General features: G+C 41.5%; 1 protein-coding gene across 1 annotated transcript in view; it reads right to left on the bottom strand.

Annotated features, from left to right (window-relative positions):
• MBTPS1 (membrane bound transcription factor peptidase, site 1) overlaps nt 1–20,373 on the bottom strand; it is a 308,154-nt gene that overhangs the window by 165,067 nt on the left and 122,714 nt on the right. The window contains exons 11-13 of the mRNA XM_033942001.1: nt 15,157–15,318; nt 11,374–11,518; nt 2,709–2,897 (exon numbers count right to left, since the gene is read on the bottom strand). Coding sequence (XP_033797892.1) covers nt 2,709–2,897; nt 11,374–11,518; nt 15,157–15,318 — 496 coding nt within the window. The remainder of the gene's footprint in view (nt 1–2,708; nt 2,898–11,373; nt 11,519–15,156; nt 15,319–20,373) is intronic.

Below are 20,373 nucleotides of genomic sequence, written 5' to 3'. Positions count from 1 at the left end.
TGCTATTTTAGGAAGACAGGGTTCTAAATGGTTACTAGACAACACACATCATACAATCCCCACTTGAAGCGTAAATTATATCACAAGGATATTTTAAGATTTTCTCCTTTTATTTTATCAAGTAATATCACAAGAGAAAACCCAATCTTGAAATCTACAATACTGGCGATTCAAGAATTAGATGCTTTAGCAACCATTAAATGGAATTCTACTACTCTTTCCTCCAACTGGCTTAACCCACTAGTAAAAATTCAGGGACAACATATCGAATGGAAATCGTGGATCAAGGCTGGAGTTTGGTCGATCTCACAATTGATAAAGGTTAAGAAATTAATCACCTTCGCCATGTTATCTACTATATATGATCTTCCACCAACTCAGTTCTTTCAGTGATTTCAATTGCAACACTGCATACAAACCTTTTTAAACAAAGAAACTGTATCACGAGATACATCAACTATTGTTGGCTGGTGCGAAGCATTTAATTTGAGCAAAGGTGAAGCTTCAAAATGGTACAATTATTGAAGAACTCTAAATTCAAATATCCTAGTACACTTTATGATATCTGGGCTCAAGATATCTCTTTACCACTATCTCCTACAACTTGGGAGTCGATATGGCTTACCTCATTTGGCTCTTTACAAGCTGCAGCTATTAAACACCTTGTCTTATATTTGTATCACCGAGCTTGTTGGACACCATATAAACTTTCCAAGGTCTCTTCTACTATTAATAATAAGTGCTGGTCCTGTTCTATCCATATAGGTACATTAAATCACATGCTGTTTTACTGTAATTTACTACAACCCTATTTGTCTAATATTTGGTCTACCATATGTGATATTCTACCTATTACTGATGCTATTACTTATGCTATAATAATCACAGGAGGTGTTGCTTTGAACTCTCCTCTTGATAAAAGGTGAAATCAAACTTTTGAAATGTTTTCTTTTGATTGCTTTAAAAACCATACTATCTCTCTGGAAAGATTTTTCATCCCTTACTTATAACGAATGGTGGAACACTGTTTGCTTATATGCCAAATATGAAAAATCAATTGCAGAAAATAGCAGATCGTCCCTCTCTTCTTTTAAAATGATCTGGTCCAATGTGTTGACTTATGTCGATAGTTCTTGTTATCGAAATTAAATATCTGCTACAATCATAATATCTATTCTAGGTATATAATTGTTATACAACTCCTTGCATACTTCTTGCTCACATAATTTACACTTGTAAATGTGAAAATGTGACTACTTCTAGTGTTACTATGTTTTTCTTATGTATTCTTTCTTACCGAAATTTAATAAATACTATTTAACAAAAAAAAAAAAAAAGACGATCGAGTGAGATTATTTGTAAAGAAAATGACATTAGAGATTCTTTTTGTTCAATTTTATGAAAAGCTGTATTCTGAAGAGGTAGAGGCAATGCCTGAGAGTATAGATGATTATCTGGATTCTATTAGGCTTGGTCAGATTGCTGAGGATGATGCCCGGAGAAAAAATAGAGCTATTGCATTTATTGCAGCAGAGGAATATGTAGAAGCCTAATTGCTTAACACATATTTCTGTTTTGTGTTCACGGCTGAAGCACTGGGAGCGGGACTGCAGAAGACAAACGAGAATAGGGATGGAGAAGAAACAGACCCTGATCGATTTTTAGAGGGTTGTGTTCGTGAGGAGTTAGCTAAAATAGACAAAGTGATAAGGCCGGATGGTGTACATCCGAGGGTGCTGAAGGAACTTAGGGAAATTCTGGTAGCTCCACTGACTGACCTTTGCAACAAGTCTCTAGAGTGGTACCGGAGGACTGGAAAAGAGCGGATGTGGTCCCTCTCCACAAAAGTGGAAAGAAGGAAGAAATAGGAAATTACAGGCCGGTAAGTGACTTCTGTGGTAAGCAAATTAATGGAAACACTTTTAAAAGAGATTGATCAAGTTTCTGGAATCCTGTGGATTACAGGACTGGAGGCAACATGGATTCACTAGAGGATTCACTGATCAATTTCTTTGACTGGATGACCAGAGAATTGGATAGAGGGCGTGCGCTAGATGTGGGGCAGGGCTAGGTCGGGATTGGGAATGGAGCTAGGGCGGTATTGGGGTGGAGCTAAAATTAGTAGGTGTCCCCTTTTGAGGAAAAAAATAAATGGTCACCTTAATCAAGCATTACATGAGAAAGAAAAGACAGTTTACCTGCCTTACAGAGTTTAGAGGAGAGAAAAAAAAAGAGGGTGATGTTCCAGGGAGAGCAAGAAGGGGGGGGGGGGTGATGCAGAGAGGGGGCTTTTATAGGTTGGAGAAACTATTGTATGTCCCAGTATCTTTCTGTTTATAATTTGTAAACTATTTGAAACAATGGTGAATAAGGTGAGTGGGATGTGATAGACTGGAGAAGGAGTCAAATGTAATTTCCAGTTTCACTCTGAATGGTTTCTGATTAATCTAACTACTGTGTTAGACCATGCACCTGGATTTATTGTATATCTTAAGCTGTCCATCTTAAGCACCAGACATTAACACATCTTAGCTGTCTTTAGCCATAGAAAATATGAATAAATTTTAAAAAATTACTACACCTCATTACTGGAAGGAACTATATTAAAGTAATACATTTGATAGTTCTGCAGTTCATAATCTCATAATAACTACTTAAAAATTGCTCACAAATGTTCTTTCATAATAAATTAGAAGAGAAAAGCATACCTCATTTTCTTCTGGTGATGCTACTGTGATCATAAGATGACCCTGAGCAATGCCTTCCCAAGCTGCTGCCTTTTTAGCTACAGAGATAGAAATAGCTAAGTATCCAGACCATGGCCACAGCACAGATGAATAAGAAACAGCTATTTCAATGTTGTCTCCATTCTGCGGCAAATAAGGCTGCCAGTTAGGCTAGATGAAGAAACACCCCCCCAACAAAACATTATTAGTACAGATATTTAAAGTAATAATGCTAGTGTAAAAGATTATTTTAAGTTCAATAAAGATCAAGTTAAGGCACACTGATTGCAAATCTTTTGTGAGCAAATTGCATAATATTAAAAAATATTTTAGATTTGGGCTGATTCAGCCTCTGTGTGTCAAGTGCTGAGCACTGCCATGAGAGAGACCTGGGTTCAGTGTATGGGCCAGCAGGCCAAGCTTCTTCCTGGATCAGATGCGAATGAGACTGGGAATATTGCAAAGACAAAGCCACAACCTTTGGGGGATATGTCTCTCAGTTATCACTCAAAAACAACATCTTGTGGTCAACAGGATTCACATTTGCTGGGTTCTGGAAGGAGCTGTAGTTTCATACTCTTAGCCAAAAGACTCTTAACTACCGTATTTGCCGGCGTATAAGACGACTTTTCAGTACCTTAAAATCCTCCCCAAAGTCGGGGGTCGTCTTATACGCCGGGTACTGTTTACATGCCCTTACTTTACATGCCCTAACATCTCCTTCCTTACCTCCTTACGGTGCTTACGGTACTAGTAAACCTGCCGGGACATCAGCGGGGCCATGGCGGGACATCAGTGTGACAAGGGTGCCAGCTCCTTCATCCTGCGCAGCGGGAAGCAGCGGCGCTCTGGCCCCACCCCTTTTCTCTTTACTACGTCTCTCACACATGCGGCCGTGTGTAGAGTCTAGCCCTTAAGGAAGTTGCGGGGGCGAACAGGAGGCTTTTGAAGGCTTTTAAAGGGAAACTGTCATGCCAGCAAACTTGCTAGGGACTTGCCCGGCACTTGCTCTCTCCCTCTATGTGTTATCTTCCTTCTATCATTGACAGTTTCAGTTTGGTTAACAGTTTAGAAAACAAATAGCATGGCAGCTCCCATGGGTTTATTGTTCTATTCAGCTTTAGTGAATTAATTAAAATTGTTGAAATAAATTCTGATGTTCTTTTAAGTTTTATTTGTTGTGCAGAAGGTGTGCGGAAGAAGGGGTAGTCTTATATGGCGAGTATATAACAAACTCTATATTTTAACTGTAAAAGTTGGGGGGGTCGTCTTATACGCCCAGTCGTCTTATACGCCGGCAAATACGGTATGTTGGTTAGACTAAAAGCATCAGAATTTACAAATAAGGCTCATAATGTCATAGGCCAAGTGAATTTGAAAGCACTAAGTAGCATGAGATAAGTACTGGATCTTGCTCACCTTCCCCCTCCATCTCTCTTATACAAAGGAAGAAAACAAACAATTTTAAAATTTAAAACATTTCAGAAGTAGCACCTGGATCCCCCATTTCTCATAGAGGGAAACACAGCATGGTATTTTTGTATTAGGCAATGCTTGATATAGCACAATTTTGTTCAGTTCTTTCCATGACTTTTATAACAGCATTTATATATTAAAGCAATATGAGCCTACCAAGATCAACATCACAAAAAGGTGCATGTGTTCATGATATACTACTGTTTGATATTAAGTAATAAAAATGCTATACAACTTATTCCTCTGATCCCAATACATGATCCTTTCAGATAGGGTTATCAGATGTCCGGATTTCCCCAGACATGTCCTCCTTTTGAGGACATGTCCAGGGGTCCAGATAGCTTTTCAAAAGCGGGCACTTTGTCCAGGTTTTAAAAAGCTTCCGACGTTGGGACGGCATCCACGAGTGTGCGGATGCAATGCAGTGATGTCATGCGCGGATGTCGTCCCGACGCACGAACAGGTTAAGGGGGCTGTGGGCGGGATGGGGCATTAAATGGGCGGAACTGGGTGGGCCTGCAGGCATGGCTATGGTAACCTTACTTTTAGAGCTAAAATAGGCCATGTCTATTTTTTTTTTATTTGCATGAGTTCAGCTATGCTTTGATTAATAGTTTTTATGGACTAAAGACATTCTTTATGTCCCTTCCAGAATTAATACTAAAGGTGTTTTCACCTCAACCTGCGAACCGGATCTTGCAGAAATCCACAACTTTTCTCTCCACTGCTCCTCCCACTTGGCTGAGGAATACAGAGCCCCCTGCAGTTTTTATTTTTGCAAGCAAACTATGCAGAAGTTTTTTTGATCTGCTCTGCTTCCTTTCTTATTTTCTTCGCTTAAAATTCATTTATCCCAGGACAAGCAGGCAGCAAATTCTCACATATGGGTGACCTCCAAGCTAACCAGAATGGGATGGGGGGAGGAGTGAAGGTTGGCCTTTAGGAAAACAAATTTTGCAATCCTGCTTGGTTGAAGTGCCCATTCTGTCTGGAAAAAGATTCCAGATAATAATGAGAGGTGAAAGTATGAACCGAGGACCAAGTAGCAGCTTTACAGATCTCATCAATAGGGGTAGAGCAGAGAAAAGCTACTGAAGCTGCCATAGCTCGAACCTTATGGGCTGTGACTCGACTCTCCAGTTGCAGCCCAGCCTGAGCATAACAGAATGAGATGCACGCAGCCAACCAATTGGAAATCATTCTCTTGGAAACAGGATGACCCAACTTGTTAGGATCAAAGGAGACAAAAAGTTGCAGAGATGTTCTATGCGGCTTTGTCCTGTTGAGATAGTAGGCCAATGCCCGCTTACAGTCCAAAGTATGAAGAGCCATTTCTCCTGAATGAGAATGAGACCTGGGAAAAATATTGGAAGAACAATTGATTAGAGAATGACACGGTGACAAAATTCATCACCGTTCCCGTCCCCGCGGATAACCGCGGGAAACCATCTTCATGTCATTCTTTAAGGAGAGAGGAAAGAATCAGAGTATAATTGGGCACAACCACTGACCCGCAAGCTTTGCTTTGAAGAATGCTGGTGTAGAAGGACCGAGGTTGAAATAGACACTAGAAAATGACATGGGATTATTTCCCGCGGTTATCCGCGGGGACGGGGACGGGGACGGTGATGAATTTTGGCACCGTGTCATTCTCTACAATTGATTGACTGATTGAGATTAAATTCAGTGACGACCTTAGGAAGGAATTTTGGATGAGTGCAAAGTACAACCTTGGCATGATGGAACACTGTGAATGGTGGGTGCACCATGAAGTTCATTTACTCTTCTGGCAGAAGTGAGTGAAATGAAAAAAACAACTTTCCAAGTAAGGAATTTGAGATGAGCCACAGACATTGGTTCAAATGGAGGCTTTATCAACTCAGCAAGAACCACATTGAGATCCCAAAACACTTGAGGTGATTTGACATTGAAAAGTCCTTTAAAAATCTGGAGATAAGAGGATAAGCAGTAAGAGGTTTACCATCCACTGGTTGATAAAAGGTAGTGATAGCACTGAGATGGACTCTAATGGATATGGATTTGAGGCCAGAGTCAGACAAATGAAGGAGATAATCCAAAACTGGGAAAACAAGAGATGGATTTTGGATCCTGGTGAAGGAGACACCAAGCAGAAAAATGGGTCCATTTTTGCTGATAATGTTGCTGAGTGGCCAGTTTTCTGGAAGCTTCCAATTTGAGTCTGACAGGCTGAGAAAGGTGAAGATCAGCTGAGCTCAGCCTGAAAGGCACCAAGCTGTCAGGTGTAAAGACTGAAGGTTAGGATGTAGAAGAGAACTGTGACTGCATGAAAAGAGATGGAAAAATTGGCAGAGATATCGGCTCCTTGATACTGAGTTGAAGAAGCAGGGAGAACCAAGGTTGTCTGGGCAACCGTGGAGCTATAAGTATCATAGTGGCCGACTCCTGTTGGCTTTGACAAGTGTCTTGAGAATGAGAGGGATGGATGGAAACATGTAGAGAAACTTGTGCATCTAATCCAGAAGAAAAGCATCCGCCTCTGGACGATGAGGAGAGTACAGTCTGGAGCAGAACTGGGGCAACTTGTTGTTGTGGGGAGATGCAAACAAATCCACTTGAGGAGTCCCCCATTGAGAGAAAATTGGAAGCAGAGCTGCTGAGTTGAAGGTTGAAAAATTCTGCTGAGTTTGATAAGAAATTCTGTTCCTCCTGAATATAGATTGCTTTGAGAAAGATGTTGAGAGCAATCACACAAAGCCAGATCTTCTAAGCCTCCTGACAGAGAAAGAGAGAACCCGTCCCTCCTTGCTCATTTATACAGTACATGGCGATTTGATTGTCCGTGTGGACTAGAAGGACATGATTGACTACTAAATGCTAAAAAGCTCTTTGAGCATAGTAAATCTTTCTGAGTTCCAAAAGATTTATGTGAAAGCATCGTTCTCTGGGGGACCAGTGACCTTGAGTGCGAAGGCCATCCAGATGAGCTCCACACACATAGGTTGATGAATCCATGATGAGAACTTTTTGAAGTGGAAGTGTGTGAAACAAAAGACCTCTGAAAAGATTGGAACAGTTCATCCACCATTGAAGAGACAAGGTGACAGAAATGTGCTTTGAGAGTGGGTTGAGAACCTGAGACCACTGTAAAGCCAGAGACCATTGAAGTATCCGGAAGTGCAGCCTCGCAAAGGGAGTCACATATACCGTGGAAGCCATGTGACACAGAACCATCATATGCCTGGCTGAAATTGACTGAAGCTGGGCGACCCGATGACAAAGTTGAATTAAGGCATCCTGACATTGTTGAGAAAGAAACGCCTTGAGTTGAGTGGTGTCGAGCAGAGCTCCAATGAACTGGAGCTTCTAAAATGATTGAAGTTGTGATTTGGGGAAGTTGATCTCAAACCCCAAATTCTGAAGAAACAGTATGGTCTCATTTGTCGCTAAGAGTACACCTTGAGACGAAGGATCCTTTATGAGCCAATTGTCTAGGTAGGGGACAACTTGAAGGCCTTGAGACCTCAAGGCCATTGTCACCACCAGGCACTTGGTGAAGACTCTGGGAGAGGATGCCAGACCAAAAGGTAGAACTTTGTATTGATAGTGATGGTGTGCCACTTGAAATCTGAGGTACTTCCTTTAAGCCGGATGAATGGAGATATGAGTATAGATTTCCTTGAGAGCTAGAGAGCATAGCCAATCATTTTGAGCCAAGAATGGATATAGAGTGGCTAGAGATAGTATCCAAAATTTTTCTTTGACAAGAAATCTGTTGAGGGCTCCGAGTTCTAAAATAGGTTGAATACCTCCTGTCTTCTTTGGGACTAGAAAATAGTGGGAGTAAATCCCCCAGTTCTGCTGATCTGCAGGAACCTTCTCGATGATATTGAGGAGAAGGGAATCAATTTCCTAAAGAAGGGAGGACTAGTGAGGGTTCAAAGCAGACTCTCATGGAGTATGATCTGGAGGAATAGTGAGGAAATGAAAAGAGTAACCCTCTTGAATGATCTGTAGAACCCAGAGGTCTGAGGTGATCACCTCTCAGCGATGAAAATAAAGTTGGAGACAACCCTCAACTGGCTGAGGGAGAGGCTGATGTAACAGGATTGCAACTATGCTCTCGAGTAGCCCATCAAAAAGACTGAGTTGATTTAGCTGGGGCAGATGTCTGAGGTTTCTGTGGGCATTGCTGCTTCTGTTTCTTCTGCTGTGGCCTGGACAGAGCAGAACGTTTGGCCGAAAATCGCCTCTGATATGAAGAGGAGGGCTTGAATGGTCATGCTGTGGCAGGTTTGGATTTATGCTTGGATTTAGCATCCCAATATTTTTGTGGGCCGAGAGCTTTTGAGTAGCATTTTCCATTGAGTCTCCAAAAAGCTCATCCCCCAGACAGGGGATGTTGGCCAATCGGTCCTGGAGGTTAACATCCATGTTGGGAACTATGAGCCAGGCTAATCTCCTCATAGCCACAGACATGGCCCTGGAAGACAACTCAAAGGCGTCATAAGCAGACTGAACCATGTACCACCTTAATTGAGTGAGGGTGTAAACAATGTGCCAGAAATCTTTCACTTAGTGAGAAGGAAGATATTTTTGAAAGGCTGGCAATTGCTTAACTAGATGCTTCAGGTAGCATATGAAATAGAAATTATAATTAATGACTCAATTTGCCAACATGGAGTTTTGGTAAAGACGTCTCCCAAACCTGTCCACAGAATGTCCCTCTGCAGGATGTGGCAGAAACCTTTAAAATAGGTCTTTCAGACACCTCCCGCCCCTATTTTGCCCATAGGTTATAATAGCCTAACTCACTGTGCTTTGAAAGTGCTACAGCCTACCTCAGCTCTAAAAAGTAGCTTGATCTGGGAGAAGAATCCCTGCCTCAGCTAGTCCTCCAAACGCTGATATCTTTGGGCTGCCTGTTAAACCTAAATCAGACTGATCCTCAACCCCTATGGTATTGCGCACACAAAGGGGGGGGGGGGGGTGCAGAATTACAACAGTCACCCTGAAAAGCCCTGCTGAGCCTTCTGCAGATGGCTCACTCAAGCCCCTGCAATTCAATAGGTGAGTTATGCTACTAGGGAACAGACCCTGAGCTCCACAAAGTTCTCTGCAGGCTGGCCACACAAGTTTCCAAGGGATTAAATTGCTGGTTGCAGACCCAAGTCTGCTTCTTCTCCATGCAGGCAGAGCTTTTCCCCACGCTGAGGAGCTCTAGTGCACCAATAGTGGCAAAAACCATGACAAATACCGAAAATAACAAATAAATATACAGAGCAGATCAGAAAGACACCTTCTGGTTCACATTCAGAAGGAAAAACTGAAGGGGGGGGGGCAGCAGAGCCCTCTGGAGGAGGAGGAGTTGAAAACCTAGAATGGATTCCTTCTGCACAGCTCACAAACATGGGGAGAATACCCTACTGTCCAGAATTACACACCTATTACACTAGAACAGTGCTTCTCAACCTGCGGTATGCATACCCCAGGGGGTACGTGGGCCGTCTATTGGGGGGGTATGCGGGCTGGCCGCTGCCTGGCATCTCTCCCTGCCTGACCCCTGCTGAAGCCACTGCCGATTCCTCCCTGCCACCTAATAAGCTATATCCAAACACCTCTCCTGATCTGCCTCCACCACACATGCTCCATCCAGTCATCCCCTGCTGCAACTCCGGACAAGGAAGGGCCAGGTGCGTGTAGCGATTGCATGCCGCCCACCCACAAGCCTTCCCCCCGACATCAATTCTGATGGGGAGTGGCAGCGGGTGTAGCGGTGGACCAGGGGTGGTGGTGGATATAACATGTTGGGTGGAAGGGAGGAATCGGTGGCGGCTTCAGCAGGGGGGCAAGCAGGCTTTGGCGAGGATCAGCTTCAGGGTAGGGAAGAAGGGGGTGGGACAAAGGCTGGAAGGCAATGAAGGGGAGGGGGCACGAACTCAGTACACTGAAGGAAGGGAGGGGGCATGAACATGGGACACAAGGGAGGGAGGAAGGGGACACTAACTTGGGACATAGGAGGGAAGGAAGGAAAAGAAAGGGACAATTTTTGGGCCTGAGTGTATGAGTGAGAGGGAAAGAGATGGTACACATGGGAAAAGGAAGAGGAAAATTGGGAATACTGAGAGAGAGTGAGGTAAAGATGCATGGGGAATAGAAGGATTAGACAGAGAAATGTTCAATATGGTGATGGAGAGAGAAGAGGGATAGAGTGAAGGGGATGCAAGAGGGAGGAATGTTGGGCATGGTGTTGGAGAGGGGTGATAGAAGGAGAAATGGGTATGGGGCTGGTGGGCAGTGGTGAAAAAGCACATGATCTGGGGGATGAGAGAGGAAGAAAAGTTGGACTCATGGAGGGACAGAGAGAGATGTTGGTTGGGGAATGGAATAAGGTCTGGAGGAGAGGAAGCATGCAGGAGAAAGAAAGAGAAAAAATGAAAGAAAGAAAGAAATATTGGATACACAGTTAGAAGGAAGTGCAACCAGAGACTCATGAAATCACCAGCCAACAAAGGTAGAAAAATGATTGTATTTTCAATTTAGTGATCAATATGTGTCAGTTTTGAGAATTTATATCTGTATCTATATTTTGCACTATATTTGTCTATTTTTCTATAGTTATTACTGAGGTGACATTGCATATTTCAAAGTCATCTGCCTCAACCTCTTTGAAAACCCCCCGAATATAAATGATAGTTAACATTTTATCTGCGTACAATGTGCTTTGTGTTTTTATAATTTTGTGGTTAACATTATGTATTAATAAGATTATATTGTGTGTATATGAAAAATGGTTGGAAGAAATTGCATTACAATTAGTATTATTATTATGGGGGTGGAGTCACAGGCGGAGTTTGGGCGGGTCTGGGACGGAGCTTGGGCGGAGGTACTCAGTTGGTATTTGTTAGGTTTAGGGGGTACTTGGCTTGAAAAGGTTGAGAAACACTGCACTAGAACATGCATTTGCATATTTTGCATCTCATTACTTAAGGCATGGTGACTTAAACATTGCTGCACTATATTTGGAAAAGTAGCGTTAGGGCTGTTTAAGTCACAGTAAGGGCTAATTACTGTGTCACAACAAAAAAAAAATGTTCAGAATTAGACCTAGGGCTCAAATCAAAATTACATAGGCATTTAATTTACGCTAGTATTAAAATAACAGCAACAGAAACTCAGTTATGTCTCTTACTTTGTCCACAATTCTTCCTGTGACTCCCATACCATTCAGGATAGTAACATTGACAACGGTTGGCATTCCTCCATAGTAAATAGGTTGGGAACAATATGGCCACATGTAGGGACATTCCATCAAATCAATATAGCTGGGACTCAAACTAAAATAAAGTTCCATCAGTTTTAAGATTAGCATGTGAAAAAAATAAAATTTTGTTTTCATAGAACACACAAATTTCATACATTACTATACAGTCAAAGAGAAAATGCAAATAATGGCTTGCAAAAATCTTTACACTTTTGTACATTTTTAAAATTCTGCTGTCTAAAAAATACAGATTTACAATGCAAGAAGGGGTTTGTTTCATTTATGTAGATCAGTATCTCTCAAACTGTGCACCAAGGCACATTGCTGTGCACCAAAGAGATTCCAGGTGTGCCACGAGAAATTCCAGAATTTTACTTTATTTTTTAAAATGCCCTTCGTAAGTATACACTAGAATAGATGACATTTAAGTTGTGTACACAAGAGTTTGTCAATGTTATGAGCATCTGTGTGCTTAAGGATACAACCGCCCAGACAAGCATCATTCTTTGACCTGATTGGTCCTTGAAAACTAACAGCAAGTAATTTTATTTTTTATACAGTAGTTGTCCTAACTTGAACAACAAAGCAAGCAAGGCTTTGTTACCGTTTGGATCTTCTTATCTTTGCGAACCTGGATTTTCAGCTCTGACAGAAATTAAATCAATAAAAAGAGAATGATTGCAGATGGTGGGTAATGAAATCTGTGTTTGCATGTCGACTATCAAGCTGCGTTTTGAGTTAATTTGCACTCAAAAACAAACACATCCATCGCATTGATTAGCAATTCTATTTTATCTACTTTAGTTTCACCGTTGTTACAATTACCTATACATAGCTTAAAGAACTTTAAATAAATAATTCTCAAATTACATTTTTGTTGGTTTTGCAATTTTATAATTTCAATTATAATGTGCCATGAAAAACATTTGCTCCGTCTAGTGTGCCAGAGCTAAAAAAGTTTGACAGACGCTGATGTAGATTATAGCAACATGGCTTATCCTGGGATTTGTTGATACCCCAGATACTTCAAAATGCAGCATTACATTTATCGGGAGGAATGTGAAGATTATATCATGTGATGACTTTGTTTGTTTATTATCACTGGCTTCTGGTTTATTATAGCAGTGTTCTTCAACCTTTTCACGCCTATGGACCGGTGGATATAAAATAATTATTTTGTGGACCGGCAAACTACTAAGACTGAAATAAAAACCCGTCTCTGTCCCATTCCCGCAGTGTCACCCATTTCTTCATGGTGGTTGTCTGTTGGCTGGTCCACACTCTCCATAGGTGTATTTCGGCAGTTCCACTATTGCTGGTGATTTTCCACAGCCTACCTGTATGCCTCCTCTATGAACTTCTCCAGCTCTCGGACTTCTTCCTCGATGGTGTCCTCTGTCTTGTTCTCGTCTTCCTCTGTCTTTATGTTGTCTGTATCTCTGTCTCCCTCCTCCTCTGCTTGAAGTGCTTCCAGTTCCAGTATTCTACCCTCCAGGAGTCTGACTTGTTTCTTCAGGCTCTCCAGTTCTCCGCATCGAGTGTATACGTAAGACCGACTCCCAGAAGGGAGGTAGTCATACATATGGCAGATGGTACCGAAAACTGGGTAGCTCAACATCTTGCTTCTGTCTGCTGCTTCCATTGCTGCCTGCTTGCCGGTCTGCTGTGGCTGTCCTCTGTGCCTGCCTGGCTGTCCTCTGCGCCTGCTGTGTCCTCTGTGTCTGCCTAGCTGTGTGTCCTCCACACCTGCTGTGTCCTCTGTGTCTCCTTGGCTGTTTGTCCTCTGCGCCTGGTGTGTCTTCCTTCTGCTCTCCTTTGGCAGTGTGTAGTTTTGTATCCTCTGCGCCTGCTGTGGTCTCCTTCTGCTCTCCTTTAGCTTTGTGTGGTTATGTGTCCTCTGTGCTAAGAAATGAGTTGCTAATATTGTTTACGTTACTATCTTTGAAACATATTGTCTAAATGTCTACCTCATTCATTTCTCATTCAAACCATATTGGTAATAGATTATTAGTTATTATACCATTTAGAACTCTGGCTAAGAATAATAAATGGTGACGTGTGGAAAATTATCACCACCAATACAATTTTTAGAGAGTCTCAAGATTCTAGTTGCAATTAAGGATGTTTTTTGTTCCATAAAAATCAAATAAAAGTCTATCAATTTGCTTATCTTATAGAAATAATTTGGAAATCAGAGGCGTAACATAATTAAAAATATACTCCCACTTTTACAAAGCCACGCTAGAAGCTGTCCTCAGCAACAGCCCTGAAGCCCTTTAAATCTCTTTGTGCTTCGGGGCCATTACTACAGTGGCTTCGTAACAGAGGGGGATAGTTTACTTTAGGGGTAAGGATCATTTTGATAATTTTAGTTTCAAGTCTGCCCCATCAATTTTAAAATAAGACCATTGGTAAATTAAGTTCAAAGATTTTTGAAGATATTTTTATCTATGGTTTCTTGTAAGAAATGTCCAAAATAGATATCAAGATATTTAATGAATGAATGTTAGATTTTAAAGGGATAGGATGCTAATTCCTGCATATTAGCAGATTCAGTAGGAACAAGGTATTCAGTTTTATCCCTGTTAACCCTGTAGCCAGATATGTTAGAAAAGGAACTAATAAGTACTAGTATATGAAGGACTTAATTTGTATCAGTACATAGGAGTAAGTCTAAAAGGCTTGTTTTTGATTGCTGATATATTTTTATTCTTTTCTTATGTCTCCTTCCTTCTCATAATGGGGGCTATTACACCTATTTGATTTCTTTTCTTTAAATGTTTTATTGATTTATAAAGGTGGCATAATTTCAAAAACCTTAATTTTAAAAAAAGGTGGTTTGACTTTCAGGCCTAGTTTTAGCATGAGATACTGAAGAGGTTCACACGATTTTAGACAAAGTTTGGCAATTAACACAACCACAGACATCTCCTCAAGTCTAAGATGTCCAGCAGTAGTAATTCATTCAAAAAGGCAACAATGTACCAACAAAGGTTCAGAAATAAAGGAATAAAGGTTCAGAAAAATTTTGCTAGTCAAATGGTTAAGCTCACACAAAATGCCCAGGCTGCAGGGAAACAAAAATCCTGGAAGATATGATCCACTTAGTCCCATGTTCCATTATATCATAGCTAAATTGACTATCAGAGGATCTGTGAAATCTAGTAGGGAAATATCAGACTTTGAAAAAATATACAGCATTCAAGGAACAAAGGAAAATAAAAATTCTAGATTCAGATCTCAAATTTACAAAGAATAAACCTTAATAAGACATTAACCCCCTACTTTACAAAGCCACAGTAGCGTTTTTAGTGCTGGCCACCACAGTAACAGCTCCGATACTCAAAGAATTCCTATGAGTGTACCAGCTGTTACCACTACGGCCGGCACTAAAAATGCTAGTGTGGCTTTGTAAAGGAGGAGGGTTAAGTTTTCTGCTTTACTGTGTAATCACTGAATTAATCATATAACTGGCTATCAGAATAAGGGTAAAATTACCTGTTGCTTAATTACAGAATTCATTATGAAGTTGTTTTTTTTTAACTTTGGCCTAACGATTTGACTGTTGCATGAAATTACAATTTTATTTATAATCTATCTGTGGAAACACAAACTAGTTCACACTCTCTCACACACATTCTCTACCTATCTATATAAATAAAAGAATACATGATTTCACAGACAGTAGCTTTATGTGAATAAAAGACTAACCTGGCCTGGGGCTTATAGCTATTCAGAATCTGATAGGCTCGAAGAAGATCCAATTTACCATGTCCTTGCTCAAACATATTGACTCCAGGAAGCCTACGCGCAGATGCAATCAGGGCCTGCTTCATACTGGCTGGATTTACCATTTCACGCTTTGAAACTGTGCTGAAGGAAAAGACATTGCCAGCTAAAATAGTATTATCTACCAAAAGTTTCCTTATTTTTGTAATTACTGTGTTGACCTCACTGGATTTTACCCTACTTTTGATTTACTACTAATCATTTCTATAGCACTACTAGACATACGCAGTCCTGTACAGCAAAACATAGAAGTGACAGTCCCTGCTCAGAACAGCTTACAATCTAGTCAAGACAGACAAACTGGCAAGAAGGTACTTCAATACAAAGTGATCAGTTGGGGAAATTACAGAGGGAATGATGACAGATATTGGTGTTTAGAAGGTAGGTAGGAATTTGGAATTGAAAGATTCTTCAAAGAAGTGGGCTTTGAGTCTGGATTTGAATACTGCCAGAGACAGAGCTTGATATATTGAGTCAGGCAGTTTGTTCCAGGCCTACAGTGAAGCAAGGTAGAAGGGACAGAGTCTAGAGTTGGCTGTAGAGGAGAAGGGTGCAGATAAGAGAGACTTATCTGATGGATGGCATGCCCAGTTAAGAGAATAAGTGATGAGATACTGAGGAGCTGTGCAGCAAATATAGTTGAAGGTCAGTAAGAGGAGTTTGAACTGTATACAGAAATGGATAGGGAGACAATGAAGTAACTTGAGGAGAGGGCTAAGGTGGCCATAGCGACTTTGGCAGAATATGAGGGGTGCAGCAGAGTTCTAAACAAATTGAAGGGGAGAGAGATGGTTTAGCAGAAGGACAGCGAGAAGCAGGTTGAAGTAGTCTAGGTGAGAGGTGACGAAGGTCGTGGCAGTATACTCAGAAAGGAAGAGTCCGATCTTAGCGATACTGTAGAGAAGAAAACAACAGGTTTGGAAGTCTGTTGGATATGTGAAGAGAAAGAGAAAGATGAGTCAAAGATTACCCCAAGGTTGCAAGCTGACAAAGACAGGAAGGATGGGGGTGCTGTTCACAGAAATAGAGAACAGGGGTAGAGGAGAGGCAGGTTTAGGTAGAAAGATAAGAAGCTCAGTAATGGTCATGTTTAATTTTAGATGGCGGTGAGACATCCAGGTAGCAATGTCAGACAAGCAGGTTGAAACCTGGGACTGAATGTCGAGATTTCAAGTGTAGAGAGATAGATTTGTGATACTGAAAGCCATGGAGGGAGATTAGAGAACCAAGGGAAGAAGTGTAGATGAAAAAAGAATTGGTCCCAAGATAGAGCCCTGAGGTACACTGACCAATGGCGATAGAGGAGGATCCACCACAGCATACGCTAAAGGTGCAATGGGAAAAATAGGAATGTGATAACAGATCCCTGATATCTAAGCAAGGACAGTGTATGGATGAGTAGGTGGTGATTTACCATGTCAAAAGCTGCAAATAGATCAAGAAGGATGAGGATGCAGTAGAGGCCTTTGGATTTGGCAAGAACAGGTCATTGGAGGGAGTTAAGATGGTGGCAGCTTGAAACAAGTGACAGTAACAGCGGTTTGGGGAAAATTTTCCTTTTTGATTACCTTGCAATGCCTCATTCCAAACGGAAGGGTAACGTCCATGCTGAGTCCGCTGTGATCCGGACGTCTACCCCCGTTCAGAGATCAATCCTAGACTTCGCCACAGCTCCTTTTAACCTCGATGCTCCGGGAGGTAGGCCCGGGCTCTCTCCGGCCGGAGGAGCGGCTGGTGACTTTGGGCAGGAGGTTTCACTCTCCCCTCCGGAGCCTGTTCCACCCCCACACTCTGCTCAACTTGCGGCCTGAATGGAGGTTTCTGCGGCAGAAGTGAGCACTGGGGAGACCCCGTATCAGGGGCTCGGACTCATGAGAAGGGAAGGAGAGCAGGGAGAAGAGAGAGTCAGTAGTTTTACTGGCTTTGAACCAGCAAAGTCGGAGGTGATCACCCTAGAGAAGATCTGGGACTCTCTTGAGAGGCTTAAAATCCAAGTGGCTAGATCTTCAAGGGATTTGACAACACTTGTAAGTACTGTGGACGCTTTGGGGAAATCCTTCGAGAAAACTAAAGGAGAATTTTCAATGGAGATAAAAGAAGTTAAGGACAATGTGGTAAATATTCAAGCTATAACTAATAATTTGATAAAGGAACAAACAGTTTTGAGTAAAAAAATTGAACAAATTGAAAATTACAACCGAAGATTAAATGTGCGTCTGTTGAATTTTCCGAAGGCCTTGGGAGTTACACCTATTGATATGTGGGAAAGATACTTAATTGAAATATTAAAGTTTTCCCCTGAGCATTTACCTCCACTCAATAGAATTTATTATTTGCCAAAGAAGAAAATTGAAGGTATTAACCCAGGAGCAGAGGAATGTTTGATAACAGATGCTCTTAATGTCACTGATTTATTAGAACTACTGTTTCCGAATCTACAGAGAGGGCCACATTGTTCATATCTTTTGTCTTCGAACAAGATATGAATGCAATTATGAGATTGTATTTCTGAAATCCTCAACAAATGTTTCTGGGAAAGAAAGTATGGATTCTCCCAGACGTCACGAGAACAACGCAGGAGCGAAGAAAACTATTCCTGGCAATGAGAGTAGAGACTTTGACCCTTGGAGCGACATTCTTATTAGCATACCCATGCAAATGTTTGATTAAATATCAAGGTGTTAAATATGTCTACTATGCACCAGAACAGTTACGTGCTTTCTTAGATATAAAAAGTCTAGCTACTCGGAATGTTTAAAAGCAGGAAGAAAAAAGTGGGGGTTAAAAATTGTTAAGCCTTTCAAATTAGAATTAGTTATTTCTTATTTTTATTATCTCCTCAATATATTCATTTCTCCTCCCTCCTGTGAGTTGTTGGTCTAAGAAAGAAGGACTATTTTCCTTGAAGCACTAAATGTGAGTTTGTTTAATTTTTTTATCTTCTGTTTTACTTGTGCAAGAGGAATATTCTTGTGATTAATGTAAAAAATTTAATAAATATTAAAATGAAAAAAAAAAAGAACAGGTCATTGGATCCTTTTGTAAGAGCAGTTTCTGTAGAATGAAGAGAGCAAAAGCCAGATTGAAGCAGGTCAAGGATAGCTTGAGATGAAAGAAAGCCAAGACAATAGCGGTAAACAGCATGTTCAAGTAGCTTGGACAAGAAGAGGAGGAGGGAGACAGGACAAGAAGAGGAGGAGGGGTTTTTGAGGAGTGGTGTAACAATGGCATGTATGAAGGCACTGGGCACAATTGCGGTGGAGAGTGTTAGGTTGAAGATATAGCAGAAAGAGAGGATGACAATAGGAGAGACAGTGGTAAGTAGATGGGTGGGGATGGGATATGATGAACAGTGGTGAGTTTGGAGGAGAAAAGAAAAATGTGCCATTTCCTCTTCAGTAATTTCAGGAAGGAAGATAAGGTGGCAAGGGCAGAGAGAGGGGGTTGGTAGAGCAGCCTGGAGAAGTGGTTCGGTTGAGAACTCAAGGTTAATTTTGTGAATCTTGTCTTTGAAGTACTCAGCCATAGTCTGGGGGAGGGGAGAGTGACGGACAGGTTGGAAGTGGGAGGACCTTGAGTGATGAGTTCAGTGTGGCAAAGAGGGGGCAAGGGTTGGAGCCAAGAGTCAGTCAGACAGGTGTAGTAATCTTGTCTGGCAAGTGAGAGAGGGGATTGGAAGGAGGTTTAGGAGATATTTGAAATGAATGAAGTCAACATGAATAAAGGATTTGAAGCCAGAGCAATCCAGAAGACCTGGTACAGGAGCTTAAGTAGCAGATTTTAGAGTTTAGGCAGAGCTGGGGTTTGGGGCACCTTATACAGCATAGGGTAGGGGGAGCAAAGATATTTAAAACAGAGAAAAGAGTGGTGTTACTGAAGGAGACAGCCTTGTTTATAGAATTGTGTAGCATAGTGGTGAGAGAAGGGGGTGAAACAGCAGTGGAGAGAGTGTCAGGATCGATGGCCTGACGATTCCTAAATATACAGAAGGAGACTGGCTGGGGAGGAAGGGTGATGGATTGTGAAAGTTATCAGATGAAGTCAGAGAGAGGAAGGACTGACATGGAGAAATTTGTGATAGAGCAGTTGGAGAAGACAAGATCAAGGCAGTGGTTATTCTAGTGGATAAGGGTGGTGCCGCACAGCTGAAGATCAAATGAGGACGTTAAGGCTAGAAGCCTAGACGCATAAGTCAGAGGGGTTGTTAGCATGAATGTTGAAATCACCAAGGATGAGGGAGGGAGATGGATGATCAAGAAAAAGGGAAAGCAAGGAGTCGAAATCAGTGAGGAATGAAAAGACGGACTTATCAGGAGGTTGGTAAATGACAGCTACGGAGGGGCAGAGGTGCAAAAAGTTGGATAGAGTAGGCTTCAAAGGAAGAGAAGCGGTGAGACCTAGGTGGAATAAGGCGTTGAAATCTGCAAGAAAGTGAGAGCAGTAGCATAATGCCACATCAAAGACCAGTCGGGTGAGGTCTAGGTGGAATAAGGCGTTGAAATCTGCAAGAAAGTGAGAGCAGTAGCATAATGCCACATCAAAGACCAGTCGGGTGAGGTATATGGGAGAACAGGTATTCATAATTATGCTTTACAAATGAAAGATTAGGTTCTTACCTGTGATAATCTTCATTTGGTAAATCCATGGAGGAGCAGGTACAATAGATGTTTTATCCCAACCTGCAAACCGGGTCTTGCAGAAAGTCACACATTTTTTCCCTTACTCCTCCTACTTAGCAAAACAACACAGAGCCCCCTACGGTTGAGTTCAAAAGCAAATGAACATTACTAGAGCAAAGCACACACACACACAAAGGGGGGCATGGGGAATCTCTCTGCAAACATCATTTTGTTCTTATCTGAAATATATAATAAGTTTAAATTTATTTAAAATTTGATATACTACCTTATCAATTTATTTCAAGGTGGTTAAAATAAACAATTAATAAACAAGCAACATGAAAAACAGGCAATAACATGGCAGCAATAGAAACTAACCTGCTGTATGCAAAGAGCACTAACTGGAATAAAGCCAGCAGCAAAGATGATATAAGTCAATGAAATGGCCATGCGGATCCATCAGGCAATAGAGGCCTTAGACGCTGGCCTACCCCACCTGGATTAGCTAGTCAGGACAAAC

Source organism: Geotrypetes seraphini, chromosome 4 (assembly GCF_902459505.1).
Source record: "Geotrypetes seraphini chromosome 4, aGeoSer1.1, whole genome shotgun sequence".
NCBI classification, from domain to species: domain Eukaryota; kingdom Metazoa; phylum Chordata; class Amphibia; order Gymnophiona; family Dermophiidae; genus Geotrypetes; species Geotrypetes seraphini.
The sequence above is the reverse complement of the archived record's forward strand: the minus strand, read 5'-3'. Positions and strand labels throughout refer to the sequence as shown.